The sequence below is a fragment of the Dermacentor albipictus genome, chromosome 5 (assembly GCF_038994185.2).
Source record: "Dermacentor albipictus isolate Rhodes 1998 colony chromosome 5, USDA_Dalb.pri_finalv2, whole genome shotgun sequence".
Taxonomy (NCBI): domain Eukaryota; kingdom Metazoa; phylum Arthropoda; class Arachnida; order Ixodida; family Ixodidae; genus Dermacentor; species Dermacentor albipictus.
This window is the reverse complement of record NC_091825.1, coordinates 152763121-152781052: the sequence shown is the minus strand read 5'-3', so window position 1 is coordinate 152781052 and position 17932 is coordinate 152763121. Positions and strand designations below refer to the sequence as shown.

The 17932-nt window shown below is 41.1% G+C and overlaps 1 protein-coding gene across 2 annotated transcripts; it reads left to right on the top strand.

The window, feature by feature from the left end:
* The first annotated feature begins 2334 nt into the window (after positions 1-2334).
* LOC135902360 (U11/U12 small nuclear ribonucleoprotein 48 kDa protein-like) lies at positions 2335-17376 on the top strand. Of its 2 annotated transcripts, XM_065432373.2 has the most exons (10): positions 2335-2704; positions 3221-3334; positions 6865-6931; positions 6999-7055; positions 7859-7954; positions 8684-8869; positions 12453-12568; positions 14063-14148; positions 15410-15589; positions 17229-17376. In XM_065432373.2, exons 1-10 carry the CDS (start codon positions 2585-2587, stop codon positions 17329-17331), a joined length of 1125 nt encoding a protein of 374 aa, XP_065288445.1. In that variant the 5' UTR covers positions 2335-2584; the 3' UTR covers positions 17332-17376. The 2 variants fall into 2 exon arrangements, with proteins under 2 accessions (XP_065288445.1, XP_065288446.1); XM_065432374.2 differs by lacking the exon at positions 7859-7954 and having other exon boundaries at positions 2336-2704.
* Positions 17377-17932: the final 556 nt, after the last annotated feature.

Genomic DNA, 17932 nt, shown 5'->3' with positions numbered 1-17932 from the left:
TCCTATGCTACCGGAATACATTTTGTAGCTCTCCAAGCACCCCCTCGTTCTCTACCCATGCCTGCAGTCTGTCCTTTATAATCTGCATAACCACCCTGTAAATCACTGACGTCACTGCATAGGCCGGTAGTTATTTATGTCAGCTTTGTCCCCCTTTCTCTTATATATCAATAATAGGTGTCTCGATGTCAGCGCCGCCAGCGTGATATCGAAACGCCTAGAGGGGCCCTAGCAGGGTGGCGTACATGGTTGCGTAGCCCACACACACACACACACACACACACACACACACACACAAACACACACGCACGCACACGCACGCACGCACGCACACACGGATCGACACAATAGGTACGAGATCCTCCGAGGTATGTGGGAAGGTGTAATGATTCCAGGACTTACTTTAGGAAATGCGGTTGTTTGCTATAAATCAGGGGTTCAATCAGGACTCGACGGGAACCAAAGGTCAGTGGGTCGCATCGCATTGGGCGCTCACGAGAAGACTACAAATGAAGCTGTGCAGGGTGATATGCACATGGGCTGGACTAGTTTTGAAGTGAGGGAAGCTCGCAGTAAAATTGAGTATGAAAAACGGCTGAGGAATATGGAAGAAAGTAAATGGGCTGGGAGAGTGTTCAGGTATCTGTACAGGAAAAACATTGATTCACAGTGGAGGAAAAGAACTAGGAAGCTTACCAGCAATATGCGGCCTGTAGATCGAGTGGACAACACAGCAACAAAGACGGTCAAGCGGAAAGTCAGAGAGGCTGAATTAATCTCATGGGTGGCGGCAATGGAAAAGAAACCTGCCATGAGTAACTACTTAAGAGGAAAGAACGAAATCAGGAGAGAAATTAACCATTTATGACAACTCAAAGGGAAGCTCATTACTTTTCGAAGCGAGATCGGGATGCCTTAGAACACGCACCTATAAAGCGAGATATAAGAAGGAAGAAGAAGCATGTGCTTGCTGCGGTAAAGCTAAGGAAACTACGGAGCATGTTTTATTAGAATGTGAAGACGTCTACGCAGAGGTCGATTTAGGCACCATGCACTGGCCTCCTTGAAGCCCTTGGGTTCAGAGGGAGCAGTGGTAAAGCAAACATGTCCGCAATAGACATTAGTTATTGCATTAGTAAGACGCGACTGGAGGATTGGTGGAAGAAAAGTAGGGAAACGACAAAAGACGGAGACATACAAAAGCACAGTTCGCAATAGGGGATCAGAAAATTTTGGTAGTTCATAGTGTTTTTTTTTTCATTGTTTAACCTAGGTAGGGCATTAGGCAGTATACAGTAAAAGCTCGTTAATTCGAACCGCAAGGGGAAGTCGCTTCAGTTCGAATTAACGAAAGTTCGAACTAACGAAAGTGAACGAGAGCAACAGTACACTGCGATTTGGAAGCAGTAGGGCATGTCACAAATTTGGTGAGTCAGAAAGTGATGGCGTGTGCCGCGGGCACACGCCATCTTCAAGTCGAAGTTCTGGGTCCGACTGTGCCACACCACCGATGTCCACCGAAACGAACGTAAGCCGAGGCTTAACACCATCACAATGAATCGTGACGGCCGATACCTCCTAAGCTGAAAACAGAGGTGCACATCCGATGAAGACTGCCGAGACAAAAAAAAAGAACGCTGAACATGTGAAGGGGGCGAAGGTCCTGATTTGTTGGTTCTTGATTGCAAGCGCAGCTGCGACGTACTTGATTCGCTGTGTTTTGGCGCTTGCCGTGCTATCTCCGCACATTAGCAGCTGTACAAGATTTGCAAAGCCTCCGAGATTCGTAACGGGCAAGAAGTCTCGGAGGTTACGTAGAACGGAGAGGCGGCAGCCGCCGCTGCCTTCTGGCTGACCCCGCGTCGGTTTGATTTTTTTCCGATTTTGCCTTCTCTCGCCGTTTTCTCCGTTTCGGAGGCAATACAGCCTTGAGTGCAGGCAGTAGGCGCGTTTCTCTGGCCGTGTGCCAGGCGAGCGTAGTTCGAATTATCAGTGAGGGAACCTTCTCGCGTTCGAATTAACGGACTTTTTATACATAGACTTCTGTGGAGCTTGGCAGGACCAAATCGTACAGTTCGAATTATTGAAGTTCGAATTAACGAACTTTCACTGTAATAGCAAGAGCTTGGTGGCGCAACCCACCGGCCCGTTCCAAAGGGGACGCTCATAATATACACCCTACCATCCATCCGATTCAAAGGGTTGATGGGTTGAGCCTCAATCATCCATCCATTTATGGACTAAAAGGGTTGAGTCTCATTCATCCATCCACGACCTACTGTATATACAGTAGGTCGTGCATCCATCTATCCTGTTCCTAACCAGAAATTCATTATCATCATCATCAAGTAGTTTCTGTTATGGCGCCAGCATCTTTACAATTTTGCGCTCGCGTGCTTGTGTAGGCGAGGTAGCGTGCTGGGTTTGCTTATCATCAAGCGCGTGTCCAAACCAAACGTAAAAGTTTTAACGCAAGGTAGCCCTGCCAGCATTTCTGCAATTTCGCCTGCCTCTGATTGCAGTGGCGTTGCGCCTGTGAAGCGCGAGGTTACGTAGTGCGCACTTCGCTGCGACGCGATTTTCAATGAACCCGAGTCGTGAAACGCAGTTGAGAAGACTGAAGTCTTTGATACAAAACAGCGAGACACAATTAACATCTGTATTAGAGAAACTGAAATGGTCGAAGGACGAGGTCCTGAAGAAGGTACGTAGACCAATTCTAGGAACGTTAGAGGAGAGATGCTGGTAGAATTCGCAGAAAGGAATAAGCTTCGAATAATGAACGCCTTTTTCAGGAAGTGTAGCAACAGAAAGTGGACCTGGAAAAGCCGTAATGGTGAAACAAGAAATGAAATTGAATTCATACTTTCTGCTGATCCCTGCATAGTGCAGGATGTAGAAGTTATAGGTAGGGTAAAGTGCAGTGATCATAGGTTAGTGAGGGCTAGGATTCACCTCAATTTGAAGAGAGAAAGAGCAAAATTGGCCAAGAAGTAGCAGTTTATTGGATCCCTGGGACTGTTCTGATCGTGATGCTGTTTCTCGCAGTAAAATTTACAGCAGTCGAAAATTTAGGCGAACCATGTTGGATTATTGATATGAGGGACGCAACTGTGATGTTCTTCATAGCCCCATGTGCAGCTTGATGACATGAAAACTGACCAAATGATCAATCGCTGAGTCGGCAGAGTTTCTCAGTGTCCCTTGAATTTTTTTCCAGAAGGGATATGTCGTGTGCCCTATAGATCCAGGGCACACAATGCCCGAGGCATCATTGAGCGCACACCTTGACCTCTGTGCTTGGCTCAAGGAGGGATATAGCAGGCAAGAGAAGGTGAGTGTCACTAGACGAATGTTGTGTAAAAGGAGTGTTGTCTTTTTATATTTCCAGAGTCTAGCGTTTGCTGTTATGTGCCTTAATGGTCTCTAGATGTGAAGGCAACAACCTTATCATATTCTATTGTCTTATTGTATTAGTAGAGCACACTTTTGGAACAAAGTGTCGTTAAACCTGAAGGGAAATAAAAACCAAGGAGCAGCAACCGCATTGCTTTGAAATTTCAGCTCGATTTCCTTCTGAAATTATAAATATAATATGTGTAATATCTATTCATAGATAGTTCTTTTTTAATGGTCTTTTTTTTATTCAAACAGGTTAACCTGTGGTGTATGAACTGTATCTGAATGAAAGTGTGCAGGCTCTCCTCATGTAAAAATTGCAAGTGCACCTTGCAGAACTCATTCACATGCCAACACACAAAACTCTCAGTTTGATCAAAGTGTATATGTTGGCTTCTCTCTGATTCTTTTCTCCTGTATTCCGGGAGTTGTGAATTTGAAAGTAAATCAATTGGGCAGTCTCAGAACTTCCAGAATTTTTTTTTTTTTTTGCATGGAAGTAAGTAGATCAGTTTTATGAAGATATTGAATTAACAATGAGAAAAGTTGCAAGCTCAGTATGCTGCAGTAATGGGCGTCTTCAATGCAAAAGTGGGGAAGAAGCAGGCTGGTGAACAAGCAATCGGCAACTACGCCGCCAATTCTAGGAACGTTAGAGGAGAGATGCTGGTAGAATTTGCAGAAAGGAATAAGCTTCGAATAATGAACGCCTTTTTCAGGAAGTGTAGCAACAGAAAGTGGACCTGGAAAAGCCGTAATGGTGAAACAAGAAATGAAATTGAATTCATACTTTCTGCTGATCCCTGCATAGTGCAGGATGTAGAAGTTATAGGTAGGGTAAAGTGCAGTGATCATAGGTTAGTGAGGGCTAGGATTCACCTCAATTTGAAGAGAGAAAGAGCAAAATTGGTCAAGAAGTAGCAGGTAAATCTAGAGCCAATAAGGGTGAAAGCAGACGAATTCAGGCTGGTACTTACAAACAAATATGCAGCCTTAGAACAGAGAGATGATGATGACATAGAGCTGATGAATGAAACCTTAACTAGGCTGGCTTCAGAGGCAGCAATTGAAGCAGGAGGCAAAGCACCAATGCAACCAGTAGGTAAGCTCTCCCAAGTAACAAAGGTCCTAATAAACGACGAAGAATGAAAGTGTACAACTCAAAAGATAAGATAGAATTCGTGGAACAGTCAAAACTGATCAATGAGGCGAAAATAAGCGATATTCGAAACTATAATGTCAGACAAGAAGCTGTAAAAAATGGACGCAGCCTGAAATCGGTGAGAAAGAAACTTATTGGACAAACCAAGATGCATGCGCAGAAACATAAGCAGTGTATGCGCTGAGAGATAAGCAGGGTAATATCATCAGCAATCTCGAAGATATGGTAAAAGAAGCGGAAGAATTCTATACTGACCTGTACAATTCCCAGAGGAGTCGGGATAGCATCATAATGAACAGGATACAGGAACTCCTCCTATAACTAGCAAGGAGGTCAGAAGGGCCTTGCAAGAGATGAAACTATGAACAACGAGAGGAGAAGATGGAATAACAGTCGATTTAATCAAATATGGAGGAGACATAATGCTTGGAAAACTGGCGGCTCTTTATAAGAAGTGTCCATCGATTGCAAGGGTTCCAGAAAACAGGGAGAATGCAAACATTATACTAATCCACAAAAAGGGAGACGTTAAAGAATTGAAAAATTGTAGGCCCATTAGCTTACTCCCAGTATTATATAAAATATTTACCAAAATAATCTCCTATAGAATAAGGGTAACACTGTACTTTAGTCAACCAAGGGAACAGGCAGGCTTCGGGAAGGGATACTCTACAATGGATCACATCCATGTCATTAATCAGGTAATCAAGAAATCTACGGAGTACAATAAGCCTCTCTATATGGCTTCTATAGATTACAAAAAGGCGTGTGATTCAGTAGAGATACCAGCAGTCATAGAGGCATTACGTAATCAAGGAGTCCAGAATGCTTACGTAAATACCTTGGAAAATATCTACTTAAATTCCACGGCTACCTTAATTCTACACAAGAAAAGCAGGAAGATATCTATAAAGAAAGGGGTCAGACAGGGAGACACAATCTCTCCTATGCTATTCACTGTGTGCTTGGAAGAAGTATTCAAGCTGTTAAGCTGGGAAGGCTTAAGAGTAAGGATCGACGGTGAATATCTCAACAACCTTCGGTTCGCTGATGACATTATTCTATTCAGCAACTATGCAGACGAGTTTCAACAAATGAGTGAGGACCTTAAGAGAAAGTGTAAGAGTGGGGTTGAAGATTAATATGCAGAAGACAAAGATAATGATGAATAGCTGGGCAAAAGAACAAGAGTTCAAGATCACCGGTCAGCCTCCAGAGTCTGTGAAGCAATATGTTTACCTAGGTAAATTGGTTACAGGGAGCGCTATTCATGAGATGGAAACACACAGAAGAATAAAAATGGGTTGAATCGTATACGGCAGACATTGTCAGCTCCTGACTGGAAGCTTACCATTACAACTGAAAAGGAAAGTGTACAATCAGTGCATTTTACCAGTGCTGACATAGTTGGCAGGGACTTGGAGACCGACAAAGAAGCTAGAGAGCAAGTTAAAGACCGTGCATAGAGCGATGGAACGAGGATTGCTAGGCATAACATTAGGAGACAGAAAACTGGTTCGAATCAGAGAGCAAACAGGTATAGACAATATTCTAATTGACATCAAAAGAAAAAAATGGAGCTGGGCAGGTCATTTAATGTGCCAGTTAGATAACCGTTGGACCATTAAGGTTACAGAATGGGTACCAAGAGAAGGGAAACGTAGTCGACGAAGGCAGAATAGGTGGAACAATGAAATTAGGAAATTTGTTGGCACTAGTTTGAATTGGTTGGCGCAGGACAGGGGTAATTGGAGATCACAGGGACAGGCCTTCGTCCTGCAGTGAACATAAAACAGGCTGATGATGATGATGATGATGAAGTTAAATGTACAGAAACACCATGAAATTCATGATGTCCTGGTGATGTCATCAGCATTGCAGTTTAAACGCAGTCATAGAATTCTGGCCTTACTTTTTCTCCACTAATAATCAGCCTTTTCCTGCCAAAGATATATATATATATATATATATATATATATATATATATATATATATATATATATATATATATATATATATATATAGTGTGTGTGTGTGTGTGTGTGTGTGTGTGTGTGTGTGTGTGTGTGTGTGTGTAAGAAAGTTTTGAACAAAGATTATACCTGTCCATACCGATTTCATACTTCATTTTAAAGTTCCTTTAAATGTCTTTACTCAAATACCAATAAAAAGCAGTTTTTTCCATAATACTGCAGAACAGCCATGAATTTTTTTATGTTGGTGAAACTTCCCCAAGTTTTTCTGTTGACATCAGCATCCTGCCTTTATAATGTGCTATCCTTTTTCCCTATTGCTAAATGCAGGAGGCTGCCCCACCAAGCTCACATTTCTTTTATGGAAGGTCCACATCAGTTGTTCCTGTGTTAATAGGTAAGGTGATGTGTGATGCGGCCTAAGTGAATTGATTTTGCCAGCTTTCATCCATTCTCCATTACAGACAGGGAAACTCAAAGCAAGATAATTACAGATGCAGCATTCAGAGGAGATGTTCCAGGTAGGCTACTGCAAACAAAAAACAGAGTGATTGTGCCTATTTAAGAAATTCACTTGATGTGATTGATGCAAATTCTTTGTTTTCTAAAAATTAATAGTATCAAGCTCCCAACTAACTACTCTGTCTTCACTATTTTGTTGATATATTTATAGTTCTGCCAGCATGCTACTTGAGTTGAGAAATATGTTAACAGACTGATAGCTGCCCAGAATGCATAAATTGGTTATGGTGGAAATTTTCTTTTGTACTGAACTAAGCTTGAGAGCTGCACTTAAGCAATAAGTTATGCTGTTTTCAGATAAAGCCATACGAAAGCAAGGGAAATGATGCTTGGCAGTGTAGTTAGCAAAAACAGGATGTGTGCCTATTGTGCAAATGGAAAACATGTATGGTCCCAAGCTATAGTGTGATGTGTTGCGTTGTCCACAAAGAATATTTTGGTTTCATTACAAGTTATGGCTTATAACAAAAGGTAATTTTACAGCAGTTTAGCAAAATTTGGCAGATGTACTATCTATATACTTATTTTGATATGTGTTTTTGTCATTTGTGTTAAACAACCGGGGTTTTACAGGTGTCATTCATTTATATCTTATATTTGGCCCAGCGATTGTCTACTTGGAGCATAACTATTGCATGCATATTTTAACAGGAAAATTGCTGTTGGGTTCAAGTAAAGCCTCCAATAACATGGTGCAATTTATTTTAATTGAGCAGCTGTCATCGGTTTTTTGCTAATGTTGTATTTCAATCATGCTTAACCATTCATAGAAAGTCGTATTAACACTGCAGATTACTTTCAGCTCATCTTGCCTCTGCTACGGCCACCATAATGATGCTCTTTGTGGCAAGACTTGTGTATCCTCGCTTAAGGATATCCTTTTATTTTTTACTGAATGGTACCTCTTTGGAACTTGGCAGCACTACTGTAATGAATAAATGCATCATAGATGCCTTTGCTTGACTTTTTCGTGGCTCTATCTTGCATTCATTGTAATCGCAGTGCATAAAGCTTGTGCAGTGTCGTGAAGAAAGAAAAACAGTAGAAACACCAAAAACAGTGAACCCAGGCAAGAAATGGAGAAATCTGATAGGAGAAGCTTGTGTAGTGGCAATATTCTACAATTTAGCACAGGGTATTTTCTGAACCTAAAGTTTGTGTGGTGCTTTGTATGGTCATATTAGAGCAAACATGTCGCCCAACCATTGCTTTCTGATGCAGATTTTGATAATTAATATAATGAAAACTGCTGGTATTCTTAGGATTCCAGCTACACAGGTAGGCTGTGAGAACTCGCTTCAGTTTCATATTTCCAACGTGTGCTCTAAAGTAATTCAAAGTTGTGAATTTACTTAATAGAAAGTGATCACAAATTTCTAACTTCTGCTAGCGTGAGTGGTATGTCACCAGAAAACATAATCCTTGTATCTCTAATACATGGTTTTTAATAAATACTTAACCTTCACTTGAACATCATCCAGTATAGAAAGCTCCATCAGTGTAAATGGGCTGTGTTTCTGTGTGTGATCCATGTGTTCACCGTACTGGTTAGTCGCAGTTTCTCTTTCCTGCTGGGCATGGTAGGGTAGTTCTTGACGAAATGACACTGCTTATGTACTGCAAACAGCCGAAGTTTGCCAGAAGGTGAAGAATGGCGTGCCATTGACAATGGAACGCTGCTTTTCGGAGCTCACTGCTGCAGAGAGGTTTGCAGTCTACGACTATGTGGTTGAGCGAGCAAAAGCCACAAACAAGGCATCTGCTGTGAAGCTCGAGGACCTCCAAGTCAACTTTGAAAAGAAGCCTGACAAAGGTAGGCTGACTAGTGGTGAATGTCGCTCTGGAATCAAGGGCTAGGACAGTAACCCATATCTTCTAGTTTTACATGGCATAAGCATAGTTCTCTGCCTTTGGAACATAGAGCATCCTTCTCATCTTTCTTTCCTGTTACTTGCTCAATACAGTTGCTTTTAGCGGTGTGGTCACTGCATGGCCTACTACCACTGAACTGGCCTGAGTGGTGCAAGAGCTCATGGTTTGCAGTACCATTAGCGAGTTCGCCATAGCAGAGTTGCAGAGTGCCATCTCCGGAATTTTAATGAGTCCGGAATCATTCCACATTTTCCAATACTCTGAATGGAAGGGTGCCACCCTTGGGACAGATGGAGTGTGACTGGAATGGGAGTCCGAGATTATGAAATGTAGTTGGAATGGAATGGGGATAACACGCTATTCTACTCATTCCACATTTCTGGTGATACGGAAACCTTTCTTCGTTACAACATTGAAGTGCATTTAAAGATGGCAACCTTTACTACCGAGTTAATTCCTGAACTGTTAATTGGGAGTTAAGCTCATAACTTGTTAGTTTTAGTGAGGAGTTGTAAAGAATGATTCGATTTAGCAAAAGCAAGACCTACGACAAAGGAGTAGGCCAAGAAGTACCACATGGCAAATGCAGACCTGCCAACTTTAGAATTTGAAAAACACGACGGTGGAAGCTAGAAAAGTATAAAAAAATTAGTAAAAATACCACATATATATATATATATATATATATATATATATATATATATATATATATATATATATATATATATATATATATATATATATATATTGGCTGTTTATCAGTGATTCGCAGACTTTGTTCTGAAGGGATGATCAGGTTGCTGTTATACATTGGTTCTATTAGTTGATGTTGCTGCCACGTGGGCACATTTATATATGTAGTGAATAAATAAAAAAATTGACCATGAAAAATCACTCAGAAATAGTATTTGTCTTTTTTAAAGTTGTTTTTACCCTAAACGTATACACAAATGAAAAATCTTGTAATGTTTGTGCCATTACAACAATTGTAAAGGTGCGCTAAAAATTGGGTATTTTACGATAAAATCGTAAGTGTTGGCAGGTATGCAAATGGTTGCACCCTGTGCAAGTCCACGGTGGTTTGGAAAGCACGCCATATTTTTTCGCACACTGCTGAGTATCCAGTAGGCGTGATAACAGGTGGTAGGAGAATTGGGCAGGAAAATTGTGCCTGTTAAGATGCCAGTAAATGTGAACCAAAAAAGAGGCAGCAGGCTTCAGTGACTCTGTTGGCTAGGAACTCGTGTAGTGCCACAGCAGCATTCTTCTTGATGATCACCATCTTAATCTTGCTTGATTTTTCCTCAAATAATTCTGTTCACTCACTGCAGGGCACACGATATAGGATTAATTTGTGATTTGCTTTACTCCAATAATTAATAAGCAGAGGTGGACGAAGATCAATTCCTTTAAGTACCCGCTGTGGTTGCTTAATGGCCATGGTGTTGGGTTTCTAAGCACGAGGTTGCGGGATCGAATCCCGGCTACGACAGCCGTATTTCGATAAAGCCAAAATGCGAAAACACCTGTGTACTTACATTTAGGTGCACGTTAAAGAATCCCAGGTGGTCAAAATTTCCTGAGTCCCCCGCCACGGCGTGCCTCATAATCATAAACTAGTTTTGGCATATAAAACCCTGTAATATTTTAAAGAATTCTGTTAAGTATTAATTGAATGCTAATAAGAAGTATAGAATATTGAATAGTCAAACGTAGATGCATATATTTGCAGCAGGAATACTTATTGCAATGTAGTTAGGTACCACGCCTTTACTGATCAGTGAAAGAAGGACAGCTAACTATATCGGGTACAAAGAATCAGTTTTAAACGCTAGATCACTAATATGTCACTAAAGAATTGCACGGATATCCTCTCAACCACTTCTAGAACCTGGTTGCAAAGAAAATTGACAAATTATTGGCTGCTTTATGTCTAGCTTTCCAAGAATGCGAAATATGTGGTTGCTGAAAAAAAAAAAAACAGATGGAGGGGAAGAAAAGAGAGAGAGAAGCTGTTCAAGGACTTCTTTGCCATGGACGTATGTAAAAGGCCCTGTTGTAAAAGAAACATTACACGTAGTGTGAAAAATCTCCATGATTTGACAACCAACAACACTAAATGACAGAATACAAGTAAAAGTCGCACGTCATGTAGGCTTCAGTTGCAAGACCTAAAACAAAGCTTGCATTGCCCATTTTGTTTCTGCATTGCTTTGAAAGCTTTTCTCATTGTTTCACTTCTGATAAAATGTGACACTTTGCCTAGCATACAGAGAGCAGTAACCATACTTTATCGTTCGGTTGTTTCAAAGTATTTGCTTATACTTTAATGTCTCAAAATACAAAATATTCACCACTTCTGATACGAATGTGAATATTGTGAAATATTCTTGAGGCAAAGCGCAAAAAAAGCATTACGACAACAGAAGGGAACAAAGGCACAGCGCTGCTAAGTTGTTTGTAGCGCTGTATCTTCGATCCCTTCTGTTGTGCTTTTTTTCGCTTTGCCTCAGGTTATTCAGTACCAACTAGCCCGCCAGTCTGTTCTCGTGAAATATTCTATTCATATTTGAAACTTTGGAGTATTTGCCAACCTCTATTAATTAGATAGTTTACATTCAACAACACCCTGAAAAGATAATAGACCTCAAAGAATGTTTATTATTGTTTGAAAGAATCATATGTAGCATTGTGTGTTACATTGTTGGAAGTATTAAGACATTTTTTTTTTGTCACTAGGCATGCAAGTGCAAGTATAACCAATTATAGAGAAGGCACTTCATTTATTGGAATTAGAGGAATAGAATGAACCGGCCCAGCCACTCCAGGAGTGTAAATGGCTCAACTCTCACCATTCCGAGGGGTTAAAGGGAGTAGAATTATGGGGATCGCCACTCTTCGAAATGGAGTAGGAATGGAATAACTGGCCCCACTCCGCAACTCTGGACCACAGCCTCTGATTCAGTTCATACTAGTATTATCCGCTCTAATGGCTCAATTACTGTGGTGTTCTGCAGCAAAGTGACATGTCGTACGATTGAAACATGACCTGAGAAGCCACATTCAAATGAGGGGAAGAGTTCAAAAATGCTTATGCATTGAGATTTAGATATATGTTATTGATCCACTGCATTCAATTGTTTGACCCAAAGATTTCGCGCTTCATATTGTTGCAGAGTTTCATATGCAGTGAACAGGGAGCAATGTTTCTGGATTTCATGAGGTTTCAAATTTGTTAATGCTCCTGGTTTTCCATTTCCAGACTTGCCATATTTGGCAAAGTACTGGATAGACTGTTATGAAGTTTTACTGTACTGTGCATTGTCTCCATGTTTGAACAAAACTAGGTACACATTTCACTGGGATGTATATGCTCATTTCACGTTGTTGTTTTTTTTCCTTTCTATATGTGTACTAAACATTTTGCAACTGTGTGATGGTGCCATTAATGAGAGAGGAGGGGGGACACAGTTTGAGAACACTCATAATGTCGTATCATATACAAGATATGCTGCAATTTTCAGATGAACAACACCCGCCCAGTGAGTTGGAGTTGAAAAGACAGATGCGAGACTACAAGCGTCGAAGGCAGTCTTATAGGGCTAAGAATGTCCACATTACACAGAAGACATACACAGAGGTAACACATTTTAGTTTTAGTGCCTTCCTAGTGCCTTGGAAATATGTCTGCATGATAAAGAAAGCTGGCGATTCGTGACATAATCTGCAATTCCTTTTTTTGCTCACCCAATTGGAATAACTGCAGATTTCCTGGTATGATCCCTAATGATATTGCTTCAGTGTAATAAAATGTTGGTTGTTAATGAAGTGTAACAGGCAACATTTCTATTGAATAATACAGCAAACAGCTGTTTGGGCATGTTTTGGTCTAAAAAGCAATAGTTTCAGATGCTGTAACGATACCTGCCAAGTCTCCTGAATTATCTGTACAATGAGCAGAGTTTGATGACATGGTGCAGTTGTACAGATGAGAATGGCATTTCCCATAAACTGTAGATTCCCATTTATCACCTCAAATGCTGGCATTAGTCTAGCCATATACAAGAAAGGCTCGTCAGTGTAGCTGAAGTGAATTGACACATTACCGTGGCGCAATAATTTTACTGTAGCTCCTCCATTTAACAACAGCGCTAAGAGAATTTTTGTACATCAAGCTACTGCCAAGGAATGCCTGCGCCATTGCATTGAGTAACTCTGAGTCCATACTTATTACCACACTTTTCCACAGCATCTCTCTGTAAAAGGCAGCACTGGCATTGATATGACCATCATGATGTCCTATCTTTTCTTACCTGCTTTGTTATTTGTGGCAGTTACAATTTCACTAATGCACAGAAAGAATTCAATTGTAGTGAGTGTTTCTCTCAATCACCTTATTTTAATTCTTTTGCTTGCTTCTCAAGTCTCCCCAAATCTCAGGATTGTAGCGTGGGCAGGTTAGTGAACTACAGACATAAGTCAAATAGTGGTTTCATGCCAGTTGTTGCACAGATGAGAAGAGTTGTCATTATCAAATAGACAAGGTTCCTTTTCTGTTAGTATGGCATTTGACTGAATAGTGGTGTCTAAGCATTTTTGTCTCCACTTGTTCAAATAGCCTTGAGCTCTCTCTTGTGCTGTCTTTTTTTTATAAACTATGGCAGATCGTGTCAGCCTTATTTGGGATGCAGTTTGGCTAACCAGTATAACAGAACTTACATAAGGTTATCTAGAACATGAAAAAATTTTAGCTTATTCAGTGACGAGGAGTCGCAGTGTAGCTGCAGATTTGTTAAGCTTTTTTTGTCTTATTACTGTTATGCTGTCAGTAGCAGTGCCCATATGCTGTCATTTATCTTTGTTGTCATGTTAGGCATGTCTGGTGGGCCATTTGTCTGAAAAAAAAAAAAAAAAACTTGTTGCCTCAGAAGAGTACGTTGCAAATTTAAAAAAAAGGGCACCTTGTTCTCATGAAAATCAGCAGACATTTGACTCAACATTAGCCAAGCAATGTGTTAGTGAGTTTATGGCTTGAATTAGCTAATATGTATAGCACTTTTTTTGTAAGGGTCAAGAGTTTCCTGTCACATGAGTTTCATGTTCCCATGGTAAATTTGACATCCTGGTTTTCCAGATCCTCAGAGAGGTCATAGAAAACCAAACAGAGTACCTCAAGCAACTTCAAACAGGAAATGACGAAGGAGCAGGGTGTTCACCAAGGTAATAGCTGTTAGGCCCAGTGGCGTAGCAATGGGAGGGGGGGGGGTGCACGGGCCCAGTAGGGGGGGGGGATTCATATATGTCTGAAGACACCCGAAAATTGTCGATATCCTCGCCTTCCTCGACTACACCCGGGGAGGGGGTGACAGAAGAGCTATCGGCCCCGGGTACCAGACGACCTAGCTACGCCACTGGTTATGCCTTACTCTTATTATTTTTCTTGAGTACACATTTAGATAGGCAAGTTTTCTCACTGTCATTATTGTTTGCCATTTGCTTTCGGTAGTGATGGCTATCCCTGATCGTAATGCCACATACCAAATTCCTTTACAGAGCTTTCTTGCTGTGAAACACACTGTATGATCTTATTTTGAATTGAGTCTGATTGCATCATGGAGATCTAGATTATTCATGAGTTTTAGTTGTCTTGCAAGTTGAACTTGCAAGGCAGGGCAACTTATGAGAAGTCCTAAATAATAGACCTGTACTGAAATTACCAGAAAAGGCAAGAAAGTAGTAAGCAGGGGACCGCTTCCACCTACCACAAACTAAATTTAACTTGTCATTCATTGAGTTGCATGAAAATTTCTTCTTGCAGCTTTTTTGTGTTTTGGACTTGTTGTTCACCTTTTATACCAGAATAAATTAATTTTACTTGCAGTATTTTTGCATGGCCATATTTCCAGCTGGCCAGACTATTACATAAATTTTAGGGAATGGCAGCAGCGAGTCACAATTAACGAAGCTTGTAATTTACATCTGGCACTTGGGTACAGTTGTGAATAATAACAGCCTGTTTTCGCACACTGAAACCCCTTTTCCACTTACTGCACAGCTTTGTGTATTGAAGTAACCGCGCAAAAAATTAACAATAATCCAATAGCATCCATGACCCTTTGTCCACCTCCTCTTGGCTTCTCACTTCGTGAGCACTTACAAAAATTGGTGACTGATGATGACCTGAATGTGTCAACCACAATCTTTCTAGGCCGCCTGACAGGTGCTGCGAAGTGGCTTTCCAGTGGCGACAGATGGCAGTCAGTGCTGCATTAGTGGTGTGCCGTAAGTGTAACAGCCAGGAAAGCATAGCAGGAATGTATCAAAGTGGTTCTACTCTATGTACAAATCCCTCTGTAATAAAGCTGGCATCATCATTGCTTTGTGGAGCGAAGGATAGCTACCTCAGAATTTCATTTGGCGACTGCAAGTAGATAGCTCCAAATTTCATCAGAATGTGAATTTTTGTTATGTTCATGTTCAGACTGGAAGAAAAGGATGACATCGAAAGACAGCCACTGCCTCGTGCATCAGAGTGGAGGGATAAGAGGGAGTCATCTGTGGTGTCATCAATGTCATCAAAATGGAGGCGCAGTCGTAGCCCCGACACTAATGGTCGCAGCATCGACAGAAAGCCTTCCGATGAATCCCACAGCAGACACAGGTTAGTGTGTGCATGTGTGCGTGTGTGGCATATGCGAGAGCTTGTTACGGAGCAGTTTACAGAGAGAACATTGATGCAACCGCTGAGCTCCTTTGACCTCTAAAACACATTTCCTGATCATGCAAACGCAATGTACGGTACATAAGTATTTCAGGCACACTGAATGGTGTCATAATCATTTGGTGTAGTGCAGAAATATTACCTACAGTGTTGACTTGAGTTCTGATTTGAAAAGGCCTTTCTGTCAAATGCTCTATGCTATCTCAATTTGCATGTTGATCTTGTTGCAATGTTATCAAGGCTATGAATAGGCCTTTACAATGATGGCAGCCATGTTGCAGTGGTCCAATTCTTCGTTTTCTAGGTCACACTGAAAATTGCAAGTAATTCCTGTGGATTTTAGGGTGGTTGTGTGTTCTTGAGCATGCTGAGCTTCTCTGCCATTGGCATAACTCTTTATTTGCTGTGATGCATGTGCACTTTGTGTGGAAGTGATATGTTTGAATTTAGATTAGTAAATCAATTCTGTGGAATCCTGCAAGGTGGAGGAAGGCTCATGAAAGGAAAAATTGTCATCCACCCGTATATAGCATGAAGCTACAAAGGATACCCACATGGGTTTCTCAGAAACAAAGCTTCATAGTTGAATAAAAATTTGTTCTGGTCTGAGATTCGAACCCTGGATTAACACCTTTCTGGGGCGATTGCTCTACCACTTGAGCCAACCAGGAGGCTAGCAGATCGCAGCGCGAGGGTGAAATTATCGACAACTCGAAGCACAAGGACACTAAATATGGCAAATCAGTTCTGCAGACTCCCGCAAGGTGGAGGAAGGTTCATAAAAGAAAAAATAATCAGAACTGAACTGCCATATTTAGTGTCATTGTGCTTCAAGTTATTGATTATTTCGCCCTCCTGGTTGGCTATCCTGGATAGCCTCCTGGTTAGCTCAGATAGTAGAACTGCCCCAGAAAGGCGTTGGTCCCAGGCTCGAATTCCAGACCAGGACGAATTTTTCCTCAACTACAACACTTTGTTTCTAAGAAACCCGTGTGGGTTTCCTTTGTAGCTTTGTGTTGCATACGGGTGGATGGCAATTTTTCCTTTCCTGAATTATATTGTATAGTACTTAGGTTGTAAAGTTTACTTCAGTTAGCTTGCTGTTGCAGTTGTTACCTAGTGTGCAGTTTTTGTTTCTTCTTTGCTGTACTATGTGCAATAGGGCTGCAAGTTAGTTCAGGTGTGTTATTAGCGTAACATGGGAGGGGCAAATGTCTGTAGGAACACTGCAAGACTAACTGCCTGGGACATTTCAATAGAACAGCTGCTGTCCACCACCACTGCCCATATAGGAAATTAGCTTGAAATTAGCATAGCAAATCAGCTAGTCAGTAAAAGAGCCTGAAACTGTGATAATCTGAAAATATGTTTTTGCAACACGCCCTGAATATCTTGCTCAATCTCGTCTATTTCGATTATTCGTGTTAATTTGTTTACCTGGAGCATGAGTCTACGTACAAAAGCAGGCTTTAGTTCTGTAAGATGACTCAGGTCAAGACACCACAGCACAGACTGAAACAAATAGGGTCAATGTTGTTTTGAATTGAAGGCTCTAACATCAATGTGTCTGTTATTGCAGGTCAACAGAACGTCATGAGCACAAAAAGCATCATCGGTCTCATCACCACAAGAGTAGACACAAGCACAAGCATAAATCGAAAGACACTGAAACCATGGAGTAGAGCCATCTTTCCCCCATTTCTTGAATAAATTTGTACTGCTTTGCATATAGTCATTTCCTATTCAAAGGTAGACTAAAGAGAAATATTAATTATGGTGTGTCAATAACTACTATGCCTGCATAGTTGAAACGGCCACCTTTACCGTAGGAGGAGGCTTGGTAAGCTAGAAAAAATGCCAACCAATTTATACGGATCCCCTGCACTGTGAAAATCAAAGCATTAGCAACAAGCACAAGAGGGTGTGCTACCCACCAGCGGTCAGATCACAAGGGAATCCCAGCACCAATCGGAGCTACATTTCTCTATGCCTTGGCCACTTGGTCATGACCCGCGATTATATTCAGGAAAGTGGATACTTCCAACTACTCAAACTGAAACTAAATTGGCTACTCCAACTAAATGCTGTCAAGAATTAAAAAAAAAATATTGCTCAAATCCAATGCACATCTTGATGTGAAACGTGCAGTTCGGCCAGCATGGGGGGTTGCTTGCTAAAACCACGTGTAATGAGAACGTAATCCGAATATCGCTTGTATCTTGGCCACCGTACTCCCACGTGGCTTACCATGGTATCATTGTTTTAGAGGAGATAAGCCGTTGC

Bases quoted from the DNA above. Each gene is read 5' to 3' on its own strand.
- LOC135902360 (XM_065432373.2), top strand. From the start codon at position 2,585: ATGAACCCGAGTCGTGAAACGCAGTTGAGAAGACTGAAGTCTTTGATA. The intron at 3,335-6,864 runs GTGAGTGTCACT...TGCTAAATGCAG, and splicing joins GATATAGCAGGCAAGAGAAG to GAGGCTGCCCCACCAAGCTC. The intron at 8,870-12,452 runs GTAGGCTGACTA...TGCAATTTTCAG, and splicing joins TGAAAAGAAGCCTGACAAAG to ATGAACAACACCCGCCCAGT.